Below are 18,371 nucleotides of genomic sequence, written 5' to 3'. Positions count from 1 at the left end.
TGTTAAAATCAAACTTAGTTTAATTTTGGACCCTTTGCACTTTAATTAAGACCAATTTTAAAACTGGACCAAAAATTAAGAATCTACATACACAGTTAGATTTGGCATATCAAAGAACCCCAATTATTCAATTTTTGATGAAATCAAACAATGTTTAATTTTGGACCCTGATTTGGGCCAACTTGAAAACTGGGCCAATAATCAAAAATCTAAGTACATTTTTAGATTCAGCATATCAAAGAACCCCAAGGTTTCAATTTTTGTTAAAATCAAACTAAGTTTAATTTTGGACCCTTTGGACCTTAATGTAGACCAATTTGAAAACGGGACCAAAAATTAAGAATCTACATACACAGTTAGATTTGGCATATTAAAGAACTCCAATTATTCAATTTTGATGAAATCAAACAAAGTTTAATTTTGGACCCTTTGGACCCCTTTTTCCTTAACTGTTGGGACCAAAACTTCCAAAATCAATACCAACCTTCCTTTTATAGTCATAAACCTTGTGTTTAAATTTCATAGATTTCTATTTACTTATACTAACACTATGGTGCGAAAACCAAGAAAAATGCTTATTTGGGTCCCTTTTTGGCCCCTAATTCCTAAACTGTTGGGACCGAAACTCCCAAAATCAATACCAACCTTCCTTTTGTGGTCATAAACATTGTGTTTAAATTTCATTGATTTCTATTTACTTTAACTAAAGTTATTGTGCGAAAACCAAGAATAATGCTTATTTGGGCCCTTTTTTGGCCCCTAATTCCTAAACTGTTGAAAATAAACCTCCCAAAATCAATCCCAACCTTTATTTTGTGGTTATAAACCTTGTGTCAAAATTTCATAGATTTCTATTAACTTTTACTAAAGTTAGAGTGTGAAAACTAAAAGTATTCGGACGACGACGACGACGACGCCAACGTGATAGCAATATACGACGAAATTTTTTTCAAAATTTGCGGTCGTATAAAAATGAAATTAAATCCAATAATTTTAAAAAATCGATGTCATTCTTGTGAAAAATGGGCTTGTTTTTACACTGAACAGATACCGATAAAAAGTTCCAAGTCTGCATTTTATCTAGTAGTAAAAGATGATATTAACTCTTACAAAACTAAGGATGATCTTTTTAAGGATGAATCTAATACAGGTATCTAAAAGCATAGGCACGTTCCCTAAATAACAGATCATTCATGAAACACAAATACAGTTAACGAAGACATGCATTGAACAGCTTTGTGATAAATACATGCTCAACTGAACAAGAATGTGAAGTCTTCCAAACAAATACCTTTACCTTTCTTAAAGTCCTGAAATTATTATCCATTATTATTATTATTATTATTATTATCATATTGTCAATGAAACTTTTTCCTACCTGGTAGCTATTCATAATGTGATTTTTATAACCTTGCCATAATTTATAATTGACAAGAATATTAAAGTCTACCATCATCTGTCGGTCTTTCAACATTTTTTTGCCATACCATAAGTACAGATTTTATCAGAGTTTTTACCTATTCATATCAAAAGTCTTGGCTACTGAACCCTTTTGGTAAGTGAGAAACATGCAAATAAGCTTCAAATTATGTTGACCACTGATAGTTTACACAATAATTGTATGTAGAAAACCTGATAATCTGTAATTTGTTCTATAATTGGTCTTTAATGTTTTATGAAAGCTTGATATAGGTTCATTGTCTGACCATCTTTTTTTTGGTGGTTTACCCTTAAAGGAAATTTTATCCTACACTAGAAAGAGTGATTAAGACCAGATTGAACACATATTGACCTATCAGTGTCTTTTCTGGAGGTTTTTTTTGTGTTCTTCTATTGTTTTCTACTTTACATCACCTTTTATTTACAGTATGGGGACAGTAGTCATTCATTTTTCCCCATATCTAATTCAAACAAATTGATAATTTAAAAAAAAATAGCATTTGAGCTCATTTCTCCTCCAATTTTCAAGAAATTTTCACTGTAGTCATATTTAATTTAAACTATACTTACGATTTGATAACATATACTAATGGTACCACAGCTAACATATACGACCACAATAGTACCGTCATAAACAATGATATTGACCGGGATGTCCTGTATGGACGGTCTTCTGGACGACAATTATGTACTAATGTTAACTGAAATATAAACCACCAGGATTAGTTCTTCTGGACGACAATTATGTACTAATGTTAACTAAAAATATAAACCAACAGGATACGTTTTTTTCTGCTGCTTTATATATAATTTCAGTTTCAAATCATTTATAATTGATGTTAAATATTTATAGATTTTCAATGATATAAATTTCACATGAGTGGGTGTAACTTAGCTACAATAGACCACTTTCGAGTTCATCCGTCACCCGAAAAAACTCCTCAATTATACCACCTTTACGACGTCATTTACCAGATAGAGGGGATCGCCTGTATCCCTGCACTATTAAAGTTCATCAAGCATCTGAGTGATCGTCATTGTGCAGGATGAACTAGAAATTAATGTTGTTCTGTAGGTACTTAATGACAATTCCCTAATGACAGCAGTGCTGATTGTCAATTTTGAGAATTCAATTTGCCGAATAATTCGTACAATATAGAATTATAGTTTTCCAATCACTTGCTCAACATTTGAATGGAAGTGACGACGCCCCTAAACGCACAAATGACGTTCACTAAAATCAGAGTTTTTGACAGAAATGCATCAAACTCGAAAGTGGTCTATTCATAAAAGGGCACTATCTTAGAAACATCCTTGAGTTTGAAAGGTCACTGTTTTCATGACATATGTCATCATACATTCTATTTCAAGTAAGTGGAAGGTATGAAAATTATCACAGAAAAAGGTAAAAAAAAATCACAAAATATTGATAATTACCTTTTTCAAATAAAATAAAATAAAACATTTAAGAGCTGTCATCAAAGGTATCCATGGACAGAAAATCATCCCCAACCTGAAAATACAATAACCAATTTGTAAAACATTCCCAACCTAAAAATAAAATAAACAATTTGTAAATAGAAATTAGTAATAGTATGTATGAAAAGGTTTTTTGACTGATATCCATACAACATCCTGTTAAAAGTTCTCATCATCCTGGAAAAAAATAATCACACTAAATAGGTTGAAAAAGTGTTAAATATCTTAAAGTTCAAAAGAATAAAAAAAAAAGTAAAAACTAATTTTACAAACTACATGTATACAATGAAATCAGGTTAATAACGATAATGTGAATATCTCTACAAATTTTAAGTGAAGGACTACAAAAAAACAGGAGGAAATAGCATGTCATAAATAAATTTGAGAATAACTTTCTTTCACAATCAACAATGGTAACTTTTGATGACGTTTTCAAGTATGAAACTACAGAGTCCATTTATATCTAGGAACAGGAAAGACACACACAGATCACAATACGATTACAAAAATGAATTTGTTTGTTGTATGCACATGTTTACATGAAACTTTTACAATATGACTGCAAAACACTAGAAAATGACTGTGTCTACCGCTCATTCCAGATTCTTTGATATTTCATACATGAAGCTGATTTTTCATTTATACAACTTACCAACATAAATACTGAGAATAGACTAAATCAACAACGTTTCTTGGTAAATCAAATTCTTGTTCTCCTAAAAACTTTACAATTCTAAAGCTTTTCCATCTGTCATAGATCAACCTAAAATGGAAAAAAGAGCACACATATGTGTATCATTTTAAAAAAAATCAATAAAATAAACCATCTTTTTCAATGAATTAAAAAAATTCTGGTGGAGTGTTGTCTCATTGGCAATCATACTGCATTTTTTATTTTTTAATAAACATTTTCTTTTGTTACATCTTTTGACATTGGACTCTGACTTCTCTTGAACTGAATTTTAATGCGTATTGTTATGCGTTTACTTTTCTACATTGGCTAGAGGTTTAGGGGGAGGGTCGAGATCTCATAAACATGTTTAACCCTGCTGCAATTTTGCGCCTGTCCCAAGTCAGGAGCCTCTGGCCTTTGTTAGTCTTGTTTGATTTCTAATTTGAGTTTCTTGTGTATAATTCGGAGTTTAGTATGATGTCCATTATCACTGTACTAGTATGCATATTTTTTAGGGGCCAGCTGAAGGACACCTACAGGTGCGGGAATTCTCGCTATACTGAAGACCCATTGGTAGCCTTTGGCTGTTGTCTGCTCTATGGTCGGGTGGTTGTCGCTTTGACACATTCACCATTTCCTTTCTCAATTTTACTTGAATAAATCTTAACAGTTTAATAGTATCTTTGTCATAGATCAAACAAAATGAAATATTTCCAGTCAAATCCTATTAGTCAATGTATTTAAACTTTTGTCAGTTCTAATGTCCATTGAGTAAATACAATAGCTATTGCTATCTGTGTTGTAAATTCACAAGGACCTTTAAATTTCTTCTAAGGGGATTGCATCACTCTTTGATGTATGGCCATGCATATATTTCAATGTTTTTTACAATCACTATCATCCTTCTTCTTGAAATAGATTGAAAAAATAGAAGCTTCCAATGTATTTAATTATTTTTCATTCAAGAGATTATCTATGTAAAGAGGTGTTCCTTGTCTTCAGGCATTTGTCTGCTGTCCTTATTAGGTAGAGGATAAGCTTTGATTGTACCAGTCTCCTATTTCCCAAGGCTGCTAGGGAACCCCAACAGTTTATGAATATGAATATTAATATGAAAGAATATGACTATAAATGAATATGAGTAAGAAAATAAATATAACAGATAAACTTACTTTCTAGGAAAATTTCCACAAAATATAACAAAAGTGGTAACAATCAAATCCATAAGAGCTAATCTGTATAACTGTTGTCCTATGTAGTTCTCCCAACACTGAAAGTAAATAGAAGATAAATCCTTTTATAATATATAAAGACTCATAAAAAGTGAAAAAGAAAAGGGATATCATTATAAAACTATATGTCTTCCAATATATACAAGAACAGCTGCACAATGTGTGCATGATGTGTAAAACTTCATACATTCTGAGACTTCTTTTTTTTATCATCACATAACAGTTTAATATCTCTAAATGTGACAAAAATTAATATATACTATTACAACTTTCATGAAATTTAAATACTAAAAGACAGAGAAATATTCATTTCTATACAAATAATATACTATGAAGCCACCTCAATGGATCAAATGTCTTGAATTTGATGTATCATATGTAGGTTTTTGTACACCAACACAGATCTCAATTCTTCTGTATAATAGCATGCAAACAAAATGTTGTTAAGAACTGTAATAGTATTAAAGTTTAATGTAATAATTTGAAATAATATAGTATGAATAACACTTCCACTCAATGTAGATACATAATATGTGTCTCTTATCATTAAGAGAATATGTCTCTGTATATTTGTTTTTTTGTTTTTGTATTTGTATTTTGTAAATTTCAGCTGGTATCATTCCTGTATTGGAATTTACACCAATAAAATTATTTGATTTTGATTTTTGTAAAAAAAACATTTGATCTCACCTTTATTACAATTTTCTTAGTAAGTCCAGAGGAACTGTCTTGCCATCTTTTATTTCCACATACAGGAGGTGTGTCCACATTTATTATTTCTACATATATAGATGCTAACAGAACCATGGGTGATGCTAATCTCAACAGAATGGCTCTACATGAGACAAAACACATTTTACATTTTTAACTTGTTAAAAATAATTTTTATCAATTTTTCAGATAGTATTTATAGTTCTAACCTAAAGTCTACTTGGAGATGCTGGGACAGCATTCATTAATACAATATTTAAAAAAAAAAAAACAACAAACTGTCCACCTCAAATGGAAATAAGTTTATATCTCAAGCCAAAATTTACATTGCTATTGATAAATTGTGAATTTATATTAACAGATACTGTAAACATAATTTTTATTTTCAATCAGCTATGCTTGTGATTTTTGTCAACTCATATCTGACATTCTTCGGAGACTGCTTCAAATTCAAGAAAATAATGATTTTCAAACTTCCACTATAAAATCCACTGACCTTGTTATAGACATTTTGATCTCAGTTTCATGGAGGTAGCTTTCATATAGCGTCAGTCTCCAGCATACTTTAGGTACAATAAAATTCAGTACAGTAATTGTTAGGTATGGTGCAAAGCTGATCATCAAACTGTTTAACTTAGACTGGTAATCTGAATTCAACTGGAATAGAGATACAAAATATCATGTTAGTTCCTAACCTATTCATAAAATGTGTTTTGTCTTAAATTCAAGTTCAATTCTAAACATTCATTATTTTATAAGTTTAAATGTTAGAACGTGCCCAATACATTGCTGATATGAAGTTTCATAAAAATTTCGTGCAAATTGAGCATTTGAGAGCGTTAACAGTGCAATTTTCCATAAATATATATATTTCCCAGTCGATCCGCCAAAATTTTGTTTGAGATATTACTGATATTAACCTATGATACATGTATAAGTTTTATAAAAAAATCAGACAAGAACAGATGTCCATTATTATATCCAAAACGCGTGGCACAGGGACAATAATCGTACATAAAACCAACTTTTATTAATAATTTTTTCTTAATTCCATTATGCTTATTTCAATAAAGTACCTACCTGCATCATCTGCTCTGTAACTTTATATATAGCAGCTAAGCTGAGTCCTAGTAAGATTGTGATCAACACATTGATGACTATTCTTAAACCATATACCATCAGTTTATCTGATAAAGATCTACTTTTCCATAGGTCCTTCTTTTTAGTATCAAGCATTTCTGCCTATTTAAATATTTGATAGCATTAATTATCTTTATAAACAGTAAGGCAGATATTGTAAGCTTCATTTAAAATTTTATTAATTCTTGGCCAATTCAAAATTTCTCACACTGTTTAATAACTTTTTTATGACCATTATGTGTGGTTCTTGGTTAGTCAATCAAAATTCAATAATGACTTAAAAATTTTCTTGCTTTCCTATGAATTTGCAATTATTAAGTCACAAAACAGACAATTTGCATATTCTTTATGACAGCAAACCTACCATATATATATTTCTGATATTATTTAGTATATATATATTTATTAACTAGTTAACTAGTATATATTTTTGTTAAGGGGCCAGCTAAAGGATGCCTCCCGGTGCGGGAATTTCTTGCTGCATTGAAGACCTATTGGTGACCTTCTGCTGTTGTCTTTCTATGGTCAGGTTGTTGTCTCTTTGACACATTCCCCATTTCCATTCTCAATTTCATGTCTTTACAATTTTAGAGCAATGCTTACCTACTCTAACTTCTATAGTTATTGCATTATTAACATGTAAGTTAAGTAATCTGACCCTGTACACATGAAGCAACAGAAATACTAGCCTAAAGTAAATTCCTAGCCTACACATACTTGTTTTTTAATACAGTAAAACTGACCTGTCAATAAACAATTATCAAAAACTTACAATCAGATCTGTTCTGATACTGGCCATTTTAGATTTTGCATGTTTCTCCTTGCAAATACAGAAGTCCCATCCTGCCCACACACGACTACTGTACTTGGCTGGCTTTCCTTCTCTGCCATAGGAGGCTTTCATATTCTTAGCTGAGCTACAAAAGATTAATTCAATTTTAACATATATATAAAATTTGACAGGCTAGTTTCAGCTGAAGTTACTTTTATTCAGTGTCAAGCTTTTTATTACTAAAATCAACCTGATTTTTCTTTTGTATATAAAAAAGGAAGACATGGTATGCTTCCCTATGAGGCAATTATCCACTAGAGACCAAATGACCTTGATTTAAGTAATTATGGAAAACTGTAGGGTCTTCAACAATGAGCAAAAATCATACCACATAGCCAGCTACAAAAGGATTGACATGACAAACTATAAAGCAGCTTAAACAAGTGAAACTGCGAGCTACTGCTCACTGATGATATCCCCGCCGCAAGTGGATAATATTAATAGTGTAAAAATATGCAAGTGTTCGGTAAACAGGAAGTTGTCGAGTGATGAATCTGAAAACGCATCACACAGTATAGCTGAGTTATATAAATCCTGAAACCAAATTTCAGAAATCCTTGTATTGTAGTTCCTAAGAAAAGTGTGACGAAAATTTTCAACTTGGCTATCATGTGTAAAATCATACAAGTGTTCGGTCAACAGGAAGTTGTCAAGTGATCAATCTGAAAACGCATCACACGGTATAGCTGACTTAGATAAACCCTGAAACCAAATTTCAGAAATCCTTGTATTGTAGTTCCTGAGAAAAATGCGACGAAAAATATTCATGGGACGGACGGACTGACAGAAGGACAGACAGACGTAAAACAGTATACCCCCTTTTTTAAAGCAGGGGTATAATAAGAAAACCAGAAGCCTGATTTCAAGTTCAAAATTAACAATTCAACTATTTTTCACCTTGCAAATGCTTTTAATAAGTGTTTCAATTATGAGATACTACATTCTTGAATATATCTTACCACAAACAATTACTGGCTTATAAAACTTTAATCAGAGCCAACACTTGAAAAGATTGCTATTTAAACTTACATATGATTGTCAAATGGTACAGGTATTTAGATTCAGGATACAAATTTTAGGGAATAATCAAGTACTGACTACTTAAAGGGAAAATTCACGATTTTTTACTTATGGTTTAAATTTGTTCATTATGACATAATACATATATTCACAAAGTTTTATCGCTATATGTGCAGTAATAAAGGAGAAATTCAATATTTAATGAAAAAATATTAACTACTTCCTGTAGGTCGTGACGTTTTCTCCTGGTTTTTGCATGCCGGGATTTAAAATACAATCATTAAAAGTCTTGGTTTTTAATCATATTTTAACGTAATCGTAAGCGCGCCGATGACTTATGCTTTATCTAATAACCATCCGATAATAAGAAGATAAAACGCACATACGTTCAATTGTACATATTCATGAGATCAATGTTCTATGTTAAACGTATATATTCAAATTATTTTTGTAGACAACACAAAAAGTTATAAATTTATTTTTAATTAAGGTATTTTCGGACTGATAAGGTGAACAAAGTAAAGTACAATAATCTGTAAAGACAATATGTTGGTGTACTCTTATTGACCTTTTACTATCTCTGCTATGACTTGGTTGATACGATGTGTGTATTCAGGGTTCTGTGGCAATACTCGTAGATGGCTTGTTGAAAGGTAAATTGTTATTTGCACTTCGGTATTTAACCACACCTCTCGGGCACACCTTACCAGGTGTGACTGTCTATTCGGATCAGTGAATTATAAGACAAGGGAGCATTTAATACACATATTTAAAATATATATTCAAGTTGGTGACAAATAAAAATTGATCGCCGTGGAATTATTAAATTATGTTTGGTGCTATTATTTATTTGAATTCAAATAAGTTAATTTACTAAGAAATACACAATTTTCGGTTAAAGACTGGAAACTTAATTCATATGTCCGATTGAAATGATTTACACCTTTTGTCCTTGATTGATGTCTAATAAAAAGGAGAACTTAGAAATTATAAATAGCTTTACCAAAGTATTTTTATTTGTCTTTATTAGGCAAATAAATGAATGAGAACACTTAGATTTAGACTTTTTAAAAGCCACTTACAAATTAATAACTGGAACTCACTGAAGATAACTCTACCGAAGCGGAATATAATATGAACGAATAAAGAAAAAATAATTTTGTACTTGAGAAGTCATCCAAATTTAATCATAATCGGGGACGTCCTTATTAAAATAGTCTTCGTCTCACAACGTATTATACTTAATAACTATTTGACCAAAGATGTTTAAAAACAAAAGACAATGCATTTAATGTCATCTTTCCCTATTTTTGAATGTAATTATAAGTCTGTTCAACTGGCAAGAATACCCCTAAAGCGGACAAATATCTGACAAGCAGTTTATTCTTTAAATTTGCTGTCATTGAATATCAAGAGAGAAAGTAAATCCCGAAAATGATTTGAAACTTTAATACTCAATAGCTTTCCTAGAAAATTAGAAAATATTCACATCCCTCGGGGATTATTAGTGTACGTCCAGTTGCATATGTCGGAACAATTGTGGTGATGACGAATTTCTTTCTTTATTCGAGAACGAGGAATCGGAACGGGATTATGAGTCTTCCCAGGAAGATGAGGAGGATCATGTGGCGGAGGAACCACCTCAAAAAAGAATAAAAGTTACGAGTATGTCCAAAATGGAAAAAATGAAAAAAGTTGAGAACATTTTGTCCAAGAAACCAAGATTAGGATCGCCGGTACACGATGAGATAGCAAAAATTGTTAATCAAGGGGCGGAGTCTGCCGTAGATCATAAAAATAAAGAAGTTCAGGAATTAGTGGATAAATTTGTTCGGCCAGAGAATTGTGAATTTCTTGAGGTTCCTAAAGTGAACAAAGTGCTGTGGAGTTCTAAGGAAACATCTAAACGTCTGAAAGATAATGACAGATCTTTGCAAAGAACCCAGGGGTATCTTGTTAAAGGGATGATACCGGTTGTTCAGCTAATGGAAAAGTCTTTGAAAAGCTCATCGGAAGAATCGGAAGAAACGTTTGAACTATCCCTGGACTCCCTAAATTTGTTGTTGTATGCTCATAGAGATCTGTCTAGTCAAAGAAGGAAGTTGCTAACGCCAGCTTTAGACAAAAAATATTTAGCCCTGAGCCACGAAGATGAGAAAATTTCGCCGAACTATTTATTTGGGGACAGAGAAAATCTGGAACCACGGATGAAAGAAATAGACGATAGTACTAAACTGGGCAATAAAATGAAAGTTAAAAGTACATGGAACAGGGATAAGGCACATGCTCCTGAAGTTAAGGACACTTATTCTCGGAATGATAATTTTAAGTCTGACAATGCCAATGGAAGTTTCAAAGGGAAAAGTGGTTTTAAAAACAATTTTTTAGCCAAAAAGGCCCAGATTCGGCGAGAGCAGAAGAAACCCTACAACAAGAAAGGAAAGGGGAATCTGGGTCATTAGAAATGGACACAGTTAGTAATAGTAATGTAAGTACATGTACATTATTAAATCTTAATTGTCTGCATAATACTACTGACAACTTTGTTGCGGGAAAAATATCTCAGTATAGTGAGACATGGAAAACAATTACAAGTGATAGAAACCTCTTGAATATTGTATGTCAAGGTTATCACTTGGAATGTGAATGTGAACCATGTGGTAAATGTTCACGGAAAGAAATTAAATTTAATGAAAGTGAACAAATAGTTATCGACAATCTGTTAACAAAATTTTTACACAAAAAGGTTATTGAACCTGTAATTCATCAGTATGGGGAAGTATTATCTAGTATTTTTATTAGGCCTAAAGCTGATGGATCATTTAGAATAATATTAAATTTAAGTAATCTGAATGAGCATTTGGAATATAAACATTTCAAGATGGAAACTTTCAAGTCAGCATTAGAATTAGTAAAAAATAAAAATTTCTTTGCAAAGTTGGATATAAAAGATGCATATTACAGCTTAGGAATAAAAAAGGAAGATAGAAAATTTTTGAGATTTACTTGGAAAGGTCAATTGTATAAGTTTACAGCTATGCCTAATGGTTTATCACCAGCTCCTCGCATTTTCACAAAGTTGTTAAAACCTGTGTTATCTTCTTTAAGGAAAGAAGGATATGTTAATTGTGCGTATATTGATGACATTTTATTGGTAGGGGATACTTATGAGGAATGTCTAAATAATGTTCAAGAAACAATGAAATTGTTTGATAGCCTTGGATTTACTATACATAAAGAAAAATCAGTTGTTGTGCCTGCTCAAAACATTGAATTTTTAGGATTCAGTATAGATTCTGTGAGCATGGTAGTGAAATTAGCACCAAAGAAAGTTGCAAATATTGTGGAATTATGCAGAACTTTGTTAAGGAAGTGTTTTGTTACCATACGTGAATTTGCACAGTTAATTGGAAAATTGGTTGCTAGTGAACATGGTGTCTTATATGCACCAGTTTTTTACAAAACTTTAGAAATACAAAAGGATGTTGAATTAAAATTGAATAAAGGAAATTTTGATGCTAAAATTATATTATCAAATGAGAGTAAACAATGTATAACTGGTGGATTGAAAACATTCATAATAGTTATAAACCAATTGTTTTTAAGCCACCAGATAGAAAAATTGAATCTGACAGTAGTATGTTAGGATATGGAGCTCTTGATGTAACAAATAATCTTACATTATCGGGTGTTTGGAGTTTGAGTGAACGTAATAAACATATAAATTTTTTGGAACTGAAAGCAGCTTTTCTTGCATTAAAAGCCTTTTGTTGCAGAACTCGTAATGAACATGTACAATTATTTCTTGATAATACAACTGCTATTAAGTATTTAAATAAAATGGGAGGAAGAAAAGAAGAGTTAAATAATTTAGCTAAAGAGATATGGTTGTGGTGTATACATAGACAACTTTGGCTTAGTGTTTTTCATATCCCAGGGAAGTTAAATATAAAAGCAGATGCATTAAGCAGACACAAGTCTAATTCAGATATGGAATGGATGATTATTGATAGTATTTTTGAGTGTATAATGAATAAACTTGGTCCATGTGACATTGATTTATTTGCATCAAAACATAACAATAGATTAGAACAATATGTATCCTTTGGCCCGGATGTGAAGGCTTTGGCTGTTAATGCATTCTCTTTAACTTGGAGTACATTTTATGCATATATATTCCCTCCTTTCAGTGTGATCAGTGCAGTGTTACAGAAAATTTGTCAGGAAAAAGCAACCGCATTAGTCATAGCACCTTTATTTTCAACACAGCCTTGGTTTCCGCAGCTACTACAAATGATTTGCGATCAACCATATATTTTGCCAAAAGTGGAAACGATTCTGATGAATCCCAAAACAAATCAAACTCATCCTTTGAAAAACATGAGATTGGCGGCTTTCAAGATCTCAGGAATAAAATGTGTGAGGGAGGAGTATCAGCAGAGGCTGCCGACATCATCATCAATTCCTGGAGAGATTCTACCAAAAAACAGTATGGGACATATATCAAAAAGTGGCTGCTTTTTTGTGACAAAGAAAAAACGGATCAATTTGATCCATCTGTAAATAGTGTATTAAAATTTTTGTTAGAATTGCATCTAAATGGCTTAGGATATAGTGCTGTTAATACTGCTAAATCAGCAGTATCTAGTTTTGTTTATCTTATTACTAATGTGCAAATTGGAAAACATTTTCATGTTAAACAATTTATGAAGGGAATATTTAATAAGAAACCTGTTTTACCTAAGTATAATTGTACCTGGAATGTGGAAATGGTGCTAAGTCTTTTTAAGACTTGGAACAAAGATATAACATTAAAAAACATAACATTCAAATTGGCTATGTTATTAGCTTTAACAACAGGTCAGAGAATGCAGAGTATTTTCTTAATAGATATTAGGAATTTGGAACTTGATACATACTCAGTTAAAATTAGATATGGAGACTTGCTTAAGCAAACTAGACCTGGATATCAGTTACCAGAGATATTTATAGAAGCATTTAAGCCAGATTATAGAATTTGTGTGGTTCATACATTACATGAATATTTAGAACGCACAAATAAATTAAGATTAAACAACACTCAATTGTTTTTGAGTTTCCAAAAACCGTATAAACCTGTAAAAAAGGGTACCATTGCTAAGTGGATTAAACAAGTTTTAATTATAGCTGGAATAGATATGACAATCTTTACACCTCATAGTACTAGAGGAGCTGCTACTTCCTATGTTAGTGGACGAATTCCTATAGCTACAATTCTTCGCACAGCTGGATGGAGGAAAGATAGTGTGTTTCGAAAATTTTATCAAAGACCAATTACTAATGACAGCTCATTCAGTAATGAAATCTTATTGGCCAAGAGAAAATAAGATAGTTTGTGTATATAAGGATGTATATAATTCCAAAATTTAGAATTAGTAGAGTTTTCCAAGTAGTGGAATATGTAGTGTTTTTAGTATAACTGTTGCTACTTTACAAAGATTTTTACTGAAAGTGCAGAACTAAACTCTAAAGACTCATGTGATTCTATAGGTAGATTGGACTTACTAAATTAACAAATTAAACAAAACTTACCTAAGTTGTAGTTTGATGTTAATTTGGTAAGGTCCAATCTACCAGAATCACATGCCCGCCCGAGTTGTGATTTGTGCCCACCCTCATTATGGAAGTTTTAGTTCCTGACTTTCTCCACTCTGAAGTCTGATTTGCATCATGTGATCATCTGTTCACTCATGTGATTCTGGTAGATTGGACCTTACCAAATTAACATCAAACTACAACTTAGGTAAGTTTTGTTTAATTTGTTAATTTTACTATGTTCATAACTTCGATGAACCAAAGCAAGTTATAGATCGACCTGTATTTAAATCAAATTGGTCCTCTTCTTCTTCTTCTTTTGGTATACAATAGTCTATCGAATTGGATGATTACATACTGTTGGTATACGTGGACTAGTCTATTTACAAAACTTTTACCCCAATTTGCACAAAAATGTATGTTTCTTTCTTATGTTCAATGTATACATGTTTATATTTTAAATTGCGCTGTAGTTCTGTAACTTTCTATCCGGGCATATAAACGAATCGTCGACAAGTGCGCACATTTTTTTAATCAACATTTCTGGAATGATCCAACTATGTCCTTTACTATTGACAACGAATAAAGATTACATTTTCCCAGAGACATATAATACAATTATATGTCTCTGATTTTCCCAAATTAACCCTTAGAAAAAATACGTATATTTGTATATCTTCAATTTTTTTTTTTTTTTTTTGGTATCATTTTTTTTTTTTTATAAATAATATTCTTTACACCAGAAATTTTATTTATAAACAAGCGTATGAGTTAAGTAATGACTAGTTTATTATATCACTTTCGGACACGCAAGACAGAGATGTATATTATACATGCACCTGATAGTTCAAAATGGAAAGTTATAAGTTATCGGCCGTGTACACTGATCAATACCTACAGAAGTGAAACGATGCATGAACGTGCAAGCCCGACAGGAAATCGCTTGAATACCTTGACGTGTCACCTTACACCCCTCACAATACCTTTGGGAGTAATACCTTAAGCCATGCGGGTGATCAGTGGAGCGAAGATCCTAATTTATTTGAATAAAGTATATTACTTTAAAGAATTATGAACGAATTAGATTTTCGAAAACAATTTTCACGGAACACTTATTTATGATTTGAACTTTGACTTTTTAACTAATTCCAATATTAACAGTTTAAAAATAACAGACTAAATGGTTATTAAAAAAATAAGAACATTTTCCGAATCAAGTTAGTTAGTCAGATAAAATAACCGTACGATTGACAAGATATCGACACGTAATTACGACTACATCAGTTACTGTAGTTTTGTTTCTTTGTGGTTTATAGACATATCGTGATATTTATTTGGACAAGATGACAAAATGGCGGAACGCAAAGAACTGATACTCAAAATTTAAAATCGATGGTGATCTCTTATCTAGCGGAATAAAACTTTAATATTTATAAATTTGAGCATTTTTATACAGAATGGACATAATATCAATTTTTGATTTTTTTGCGAAGTTTCCCTTTAAGATAATCTAAGTTTTTTTAGGGTCTGTTTTCCAGACTTTGGCATAACCTAGTATCTATTGATAAATTTGATTCGAAAGCCTGATGTCTGATCATTTTAATATGTTCTGACCTATGCACCATGTAAAATACATATAAAAAATCACCAGTATCAGATATCGAAAGTAAACAATTGACAAATATCAAAGTTTTATTTATTTAGTTTTTGTTTTCATTCTGGTTAACTCTTGTGAGCATTATCTTCTTAATTATAAAATGGTTAGGCTTTTATATCACTTGTCACACTGGACAAGAGTACATTGACATTTACTTGGTACATTACAATGAGATAAGCAATACTAACAGTACTGAATTAATGGCAACTAAAATCAATAGTCACAGAAAGATCACCAATAATGGTATAGACTGTATAATGAGTACTATTTAGTCTACAAACTGAGTGCTACATGTGTTATATAAACTCTGAAAAATAAGTTTATTTTTTAAATCTTTTATTTTGAACTTATTGCATAGTAACACCAACATATTTTTAAAGGAATTGACAAATACTTACTTTCTTACAACTTTGACAAAACTAATGATAAGACATACACCAACAGCAGAAATATAAGCCACACCCATATTATAATTCAGCTCATATTCACTTTCTTCTTCTGTCGTATTAGACTTCTTTGATTCGTTGCCTTCCCCCTCCCCTTCTATGGTATAATGCACTATAGCTTCTTTTTCTAGGACATCTCCAATATCTCTTTTAGGCCTTTTTGTTGTTGGTATTTTTATATTGATTGACTTATGTTTCTTTGAACTGAATTTTTTAAATGTTGTCTTGTTGAAGTATGCTCCATAAAATAAGACTTTTGTTTCCATCCAACCCTATAATGGAATACAAAATACAGGTTAAACAGAAATACAAATAAGTAACACATTCTATTGTAAATTCAGAAATTATTACAAATTGCGTTAATATGAACTCCCAATCTGATATCTGATTCATGTATTTGTATGCAGATTTTCCAGAAGTTGCAATAATATATCTTGCATTTTTGTTTCTTCTTAAAAAATCGCAATTATAATTGCACAGAACAATTTCTGAACTTACAGTACCCTGTAAAAAAAAGTATGAAAAACAAGCATAACAAAAATATAGGTTTTTCTATATAATATCACTTATTAAAATATCAATAATTAAACTTTAGGTGGATCATTGCAGGTGCAAATGTATATATTTCACCAAAAAAAATTTCTGACACTTTATCAGAATATAGATTTTACCATGCTTTTTTCAAAATTGTAATTTAAAGTATGGGTCACCATGCTATTTTTCAAGCTACAAGCCGTTCAAAATTGCTCAAATATGTAAAGAGTTTTCATGAAAAAACACTTTTCTGTGAATAAAAAGAAAGAGTTATGAGATAGATTTTGAAACAAAGTATAAGAAGATAGGTTTTAAAATATGCACTAATAAAATATAAAGAATAACAGTGTCACTGACCTGGTTTTCTTGCTACAAGTACAATTTGAAAATTTCTTTATCATTCCTTTCGGAAATTTTATTATTTAAGTTATCTCCCCTCAAATGGCCAAGTTGTTCATTTTGAGTCAAACAAACATAGTTGCTTATTTGATTCAAACAAATGTAAATACTTTGTGTTTCATTACTAAGTCTGAATAATGCAATACATTACTCATCTACAATTCAATTGTAAAAAACAGAACTCATTAATAATCTGTCCCTAGTACATGGATGCCCCATCCACACTATCATTTTCTATGTTCAGTGGACCATGAAAATGGGGTTAAACTCTTATTTGGCATTTAAATTAGACATTTCATATCATAAGGAACATGTGTACTAAGTTTCCAATTGATTGGATATCAACTTCATCAAAAACTACCTTGACAAAAAAATTAACCTGAAGCGGGACAGACAGACGGATGGACGGATGAACGAACAAACGAACGATCAGATGCACAGACCAGAAAACATAATGCCCATAAATAAGGCATAAAAAAGGAATAAAACATCTCTATCCATCTTTCAAATCATATACTGTTATACAAAACTTACAGTTCCTTCTAAGAAATCCAATATCTTGTCAACTGTTGTTAGCTTCCGTGTAAAACCATCGATATAAGTTTTATACTTTTCAGAACATGTCATTGTTTTTTTATACTCTGTCTGATTATTGACAGTAAGAGATTCTTCAAATTCATATGGTAACATTAAACTTCCAGGTACAATGACAACAGCTAACATGATAACGGAAAGGTAGATGTTCAGGAAAAATAACCAACGGATGAATTTAAAGTAGGTCATGATTGCCATTCCATATCGTCCTGTAAAGACAAATGTAAATATCTGTAGTGTTATAAAAAATTTCATTCCTCATGAAAAACAAGCAAAGCATAGTATGACTAAGTTAGCTACAATGATTACTGTGAATTCATTTTTCTTCATAAGTACTTATTTTCATAGGTTGTGGAAACATTGACTTTTGTAGATGTGACATTGAAATGGAGATTAGAAAACCTTTGTTGCTGTTTTTCCTTTGAGTTGGTAGTTTTGTGTGATGAATTTCAACACCAAAACCTTTCTATTCTTTTTTTTTTAGAGTAGAGTTACAAAAACAGATTTCTATGTTTCATTTAGAATTGTTTTCAAGTGTTGATATTGTCTGCTTCTTGCTTTTATTAAAAAAAATTGAATCTCTACAAAAATCAAATTTGGGGTTTAATTGGTGATATGACTTTCAATCAGAGACAGATAA

At 31.3% G+C, this 18,371-nt stretch overlaps 1 protein-coding gene across 3 annotated transcripts in view; it reads right to left on the bottom strand.

Annotated features, from left to right (window-relative positions):
• LOC134725639 (transmembrane channel-like protein 7) overlaps nucleotides 1-18,371 on the bottom strand; it is a 34,620-nt gene that overhangs the window by 7,427 nt on the left and 8,822 nt on the right. For all 3 annotated transcript variants that reach the window (XM_063589628.1, XM_063589627.1, XM_063589629.1), the window contains exons 5-14: nucleotides 17,672-17,940; nucleotides 16,157-16,476; nucleotides 7,448-7,592; nucleotides 6,616-6,777; nucleotides 6,032-6,192; nucleotides 5,515-5,659; nucleotides 4,765-4,862; nucleotides 3,572-3,682; nucleotides 2,878-2,953; nucleotides 2,011-2,141 (exon numbers count right to left, since the gene is read on the bottom strand). In XM_063589628.1, the coding sequence (XP_063445698.1) occupies nucleotides 2,011-2,141; nucleotides 2,878-2,953; nucleotides 3,572-3,682; nucleotides 4,765-4,862; nucleotides 5,515-5,659; nucleotides 6,032-6,192; nucleotides 6,616-6,777; nucleotides 7,448-7,592; nucleotides 16,157-16,476; nucleotides 17,672-17,940 (1,618 nt within the window). The remainder of the gene's footprint in view (nucleotides 1-2,010; nucleotides 2,142-2,877; nucleotides 2,954-3,571; nucleotides 3,683-4,764; nucleotides 4,863-5,514; nucleotides 5,660-6,031; nucleotides 6,193-6,615; nucleotides 6,778-7,447; nucleotides 7,593-16,156; nucleotides 16,477-17,671; nucleotides 17,941-18,371) is intronic.

The sequence above is a fragment of the Mytilus trossulus genome, chromosome 7 (assembly GCF_036588685.1).
Source record: "Mytilus trossulus isolate FHL-02 chromosome 7, PNRI_Mtr1.1.1.hap1, whole genome shotgun sequence".
In the NCBI taxonomy this organism is placed as follows: Eukaryota; Metazoa; Mollusca; class Bivalvia; order Mytilida; family Mytilidae; genus Mytilus; species Mytilus trossulus.
The sequence above is the reverse complement of the archived record's forward strand: the minus strand, read 5'-3'. Positions and strand labels throughout refer to the sequence as shown.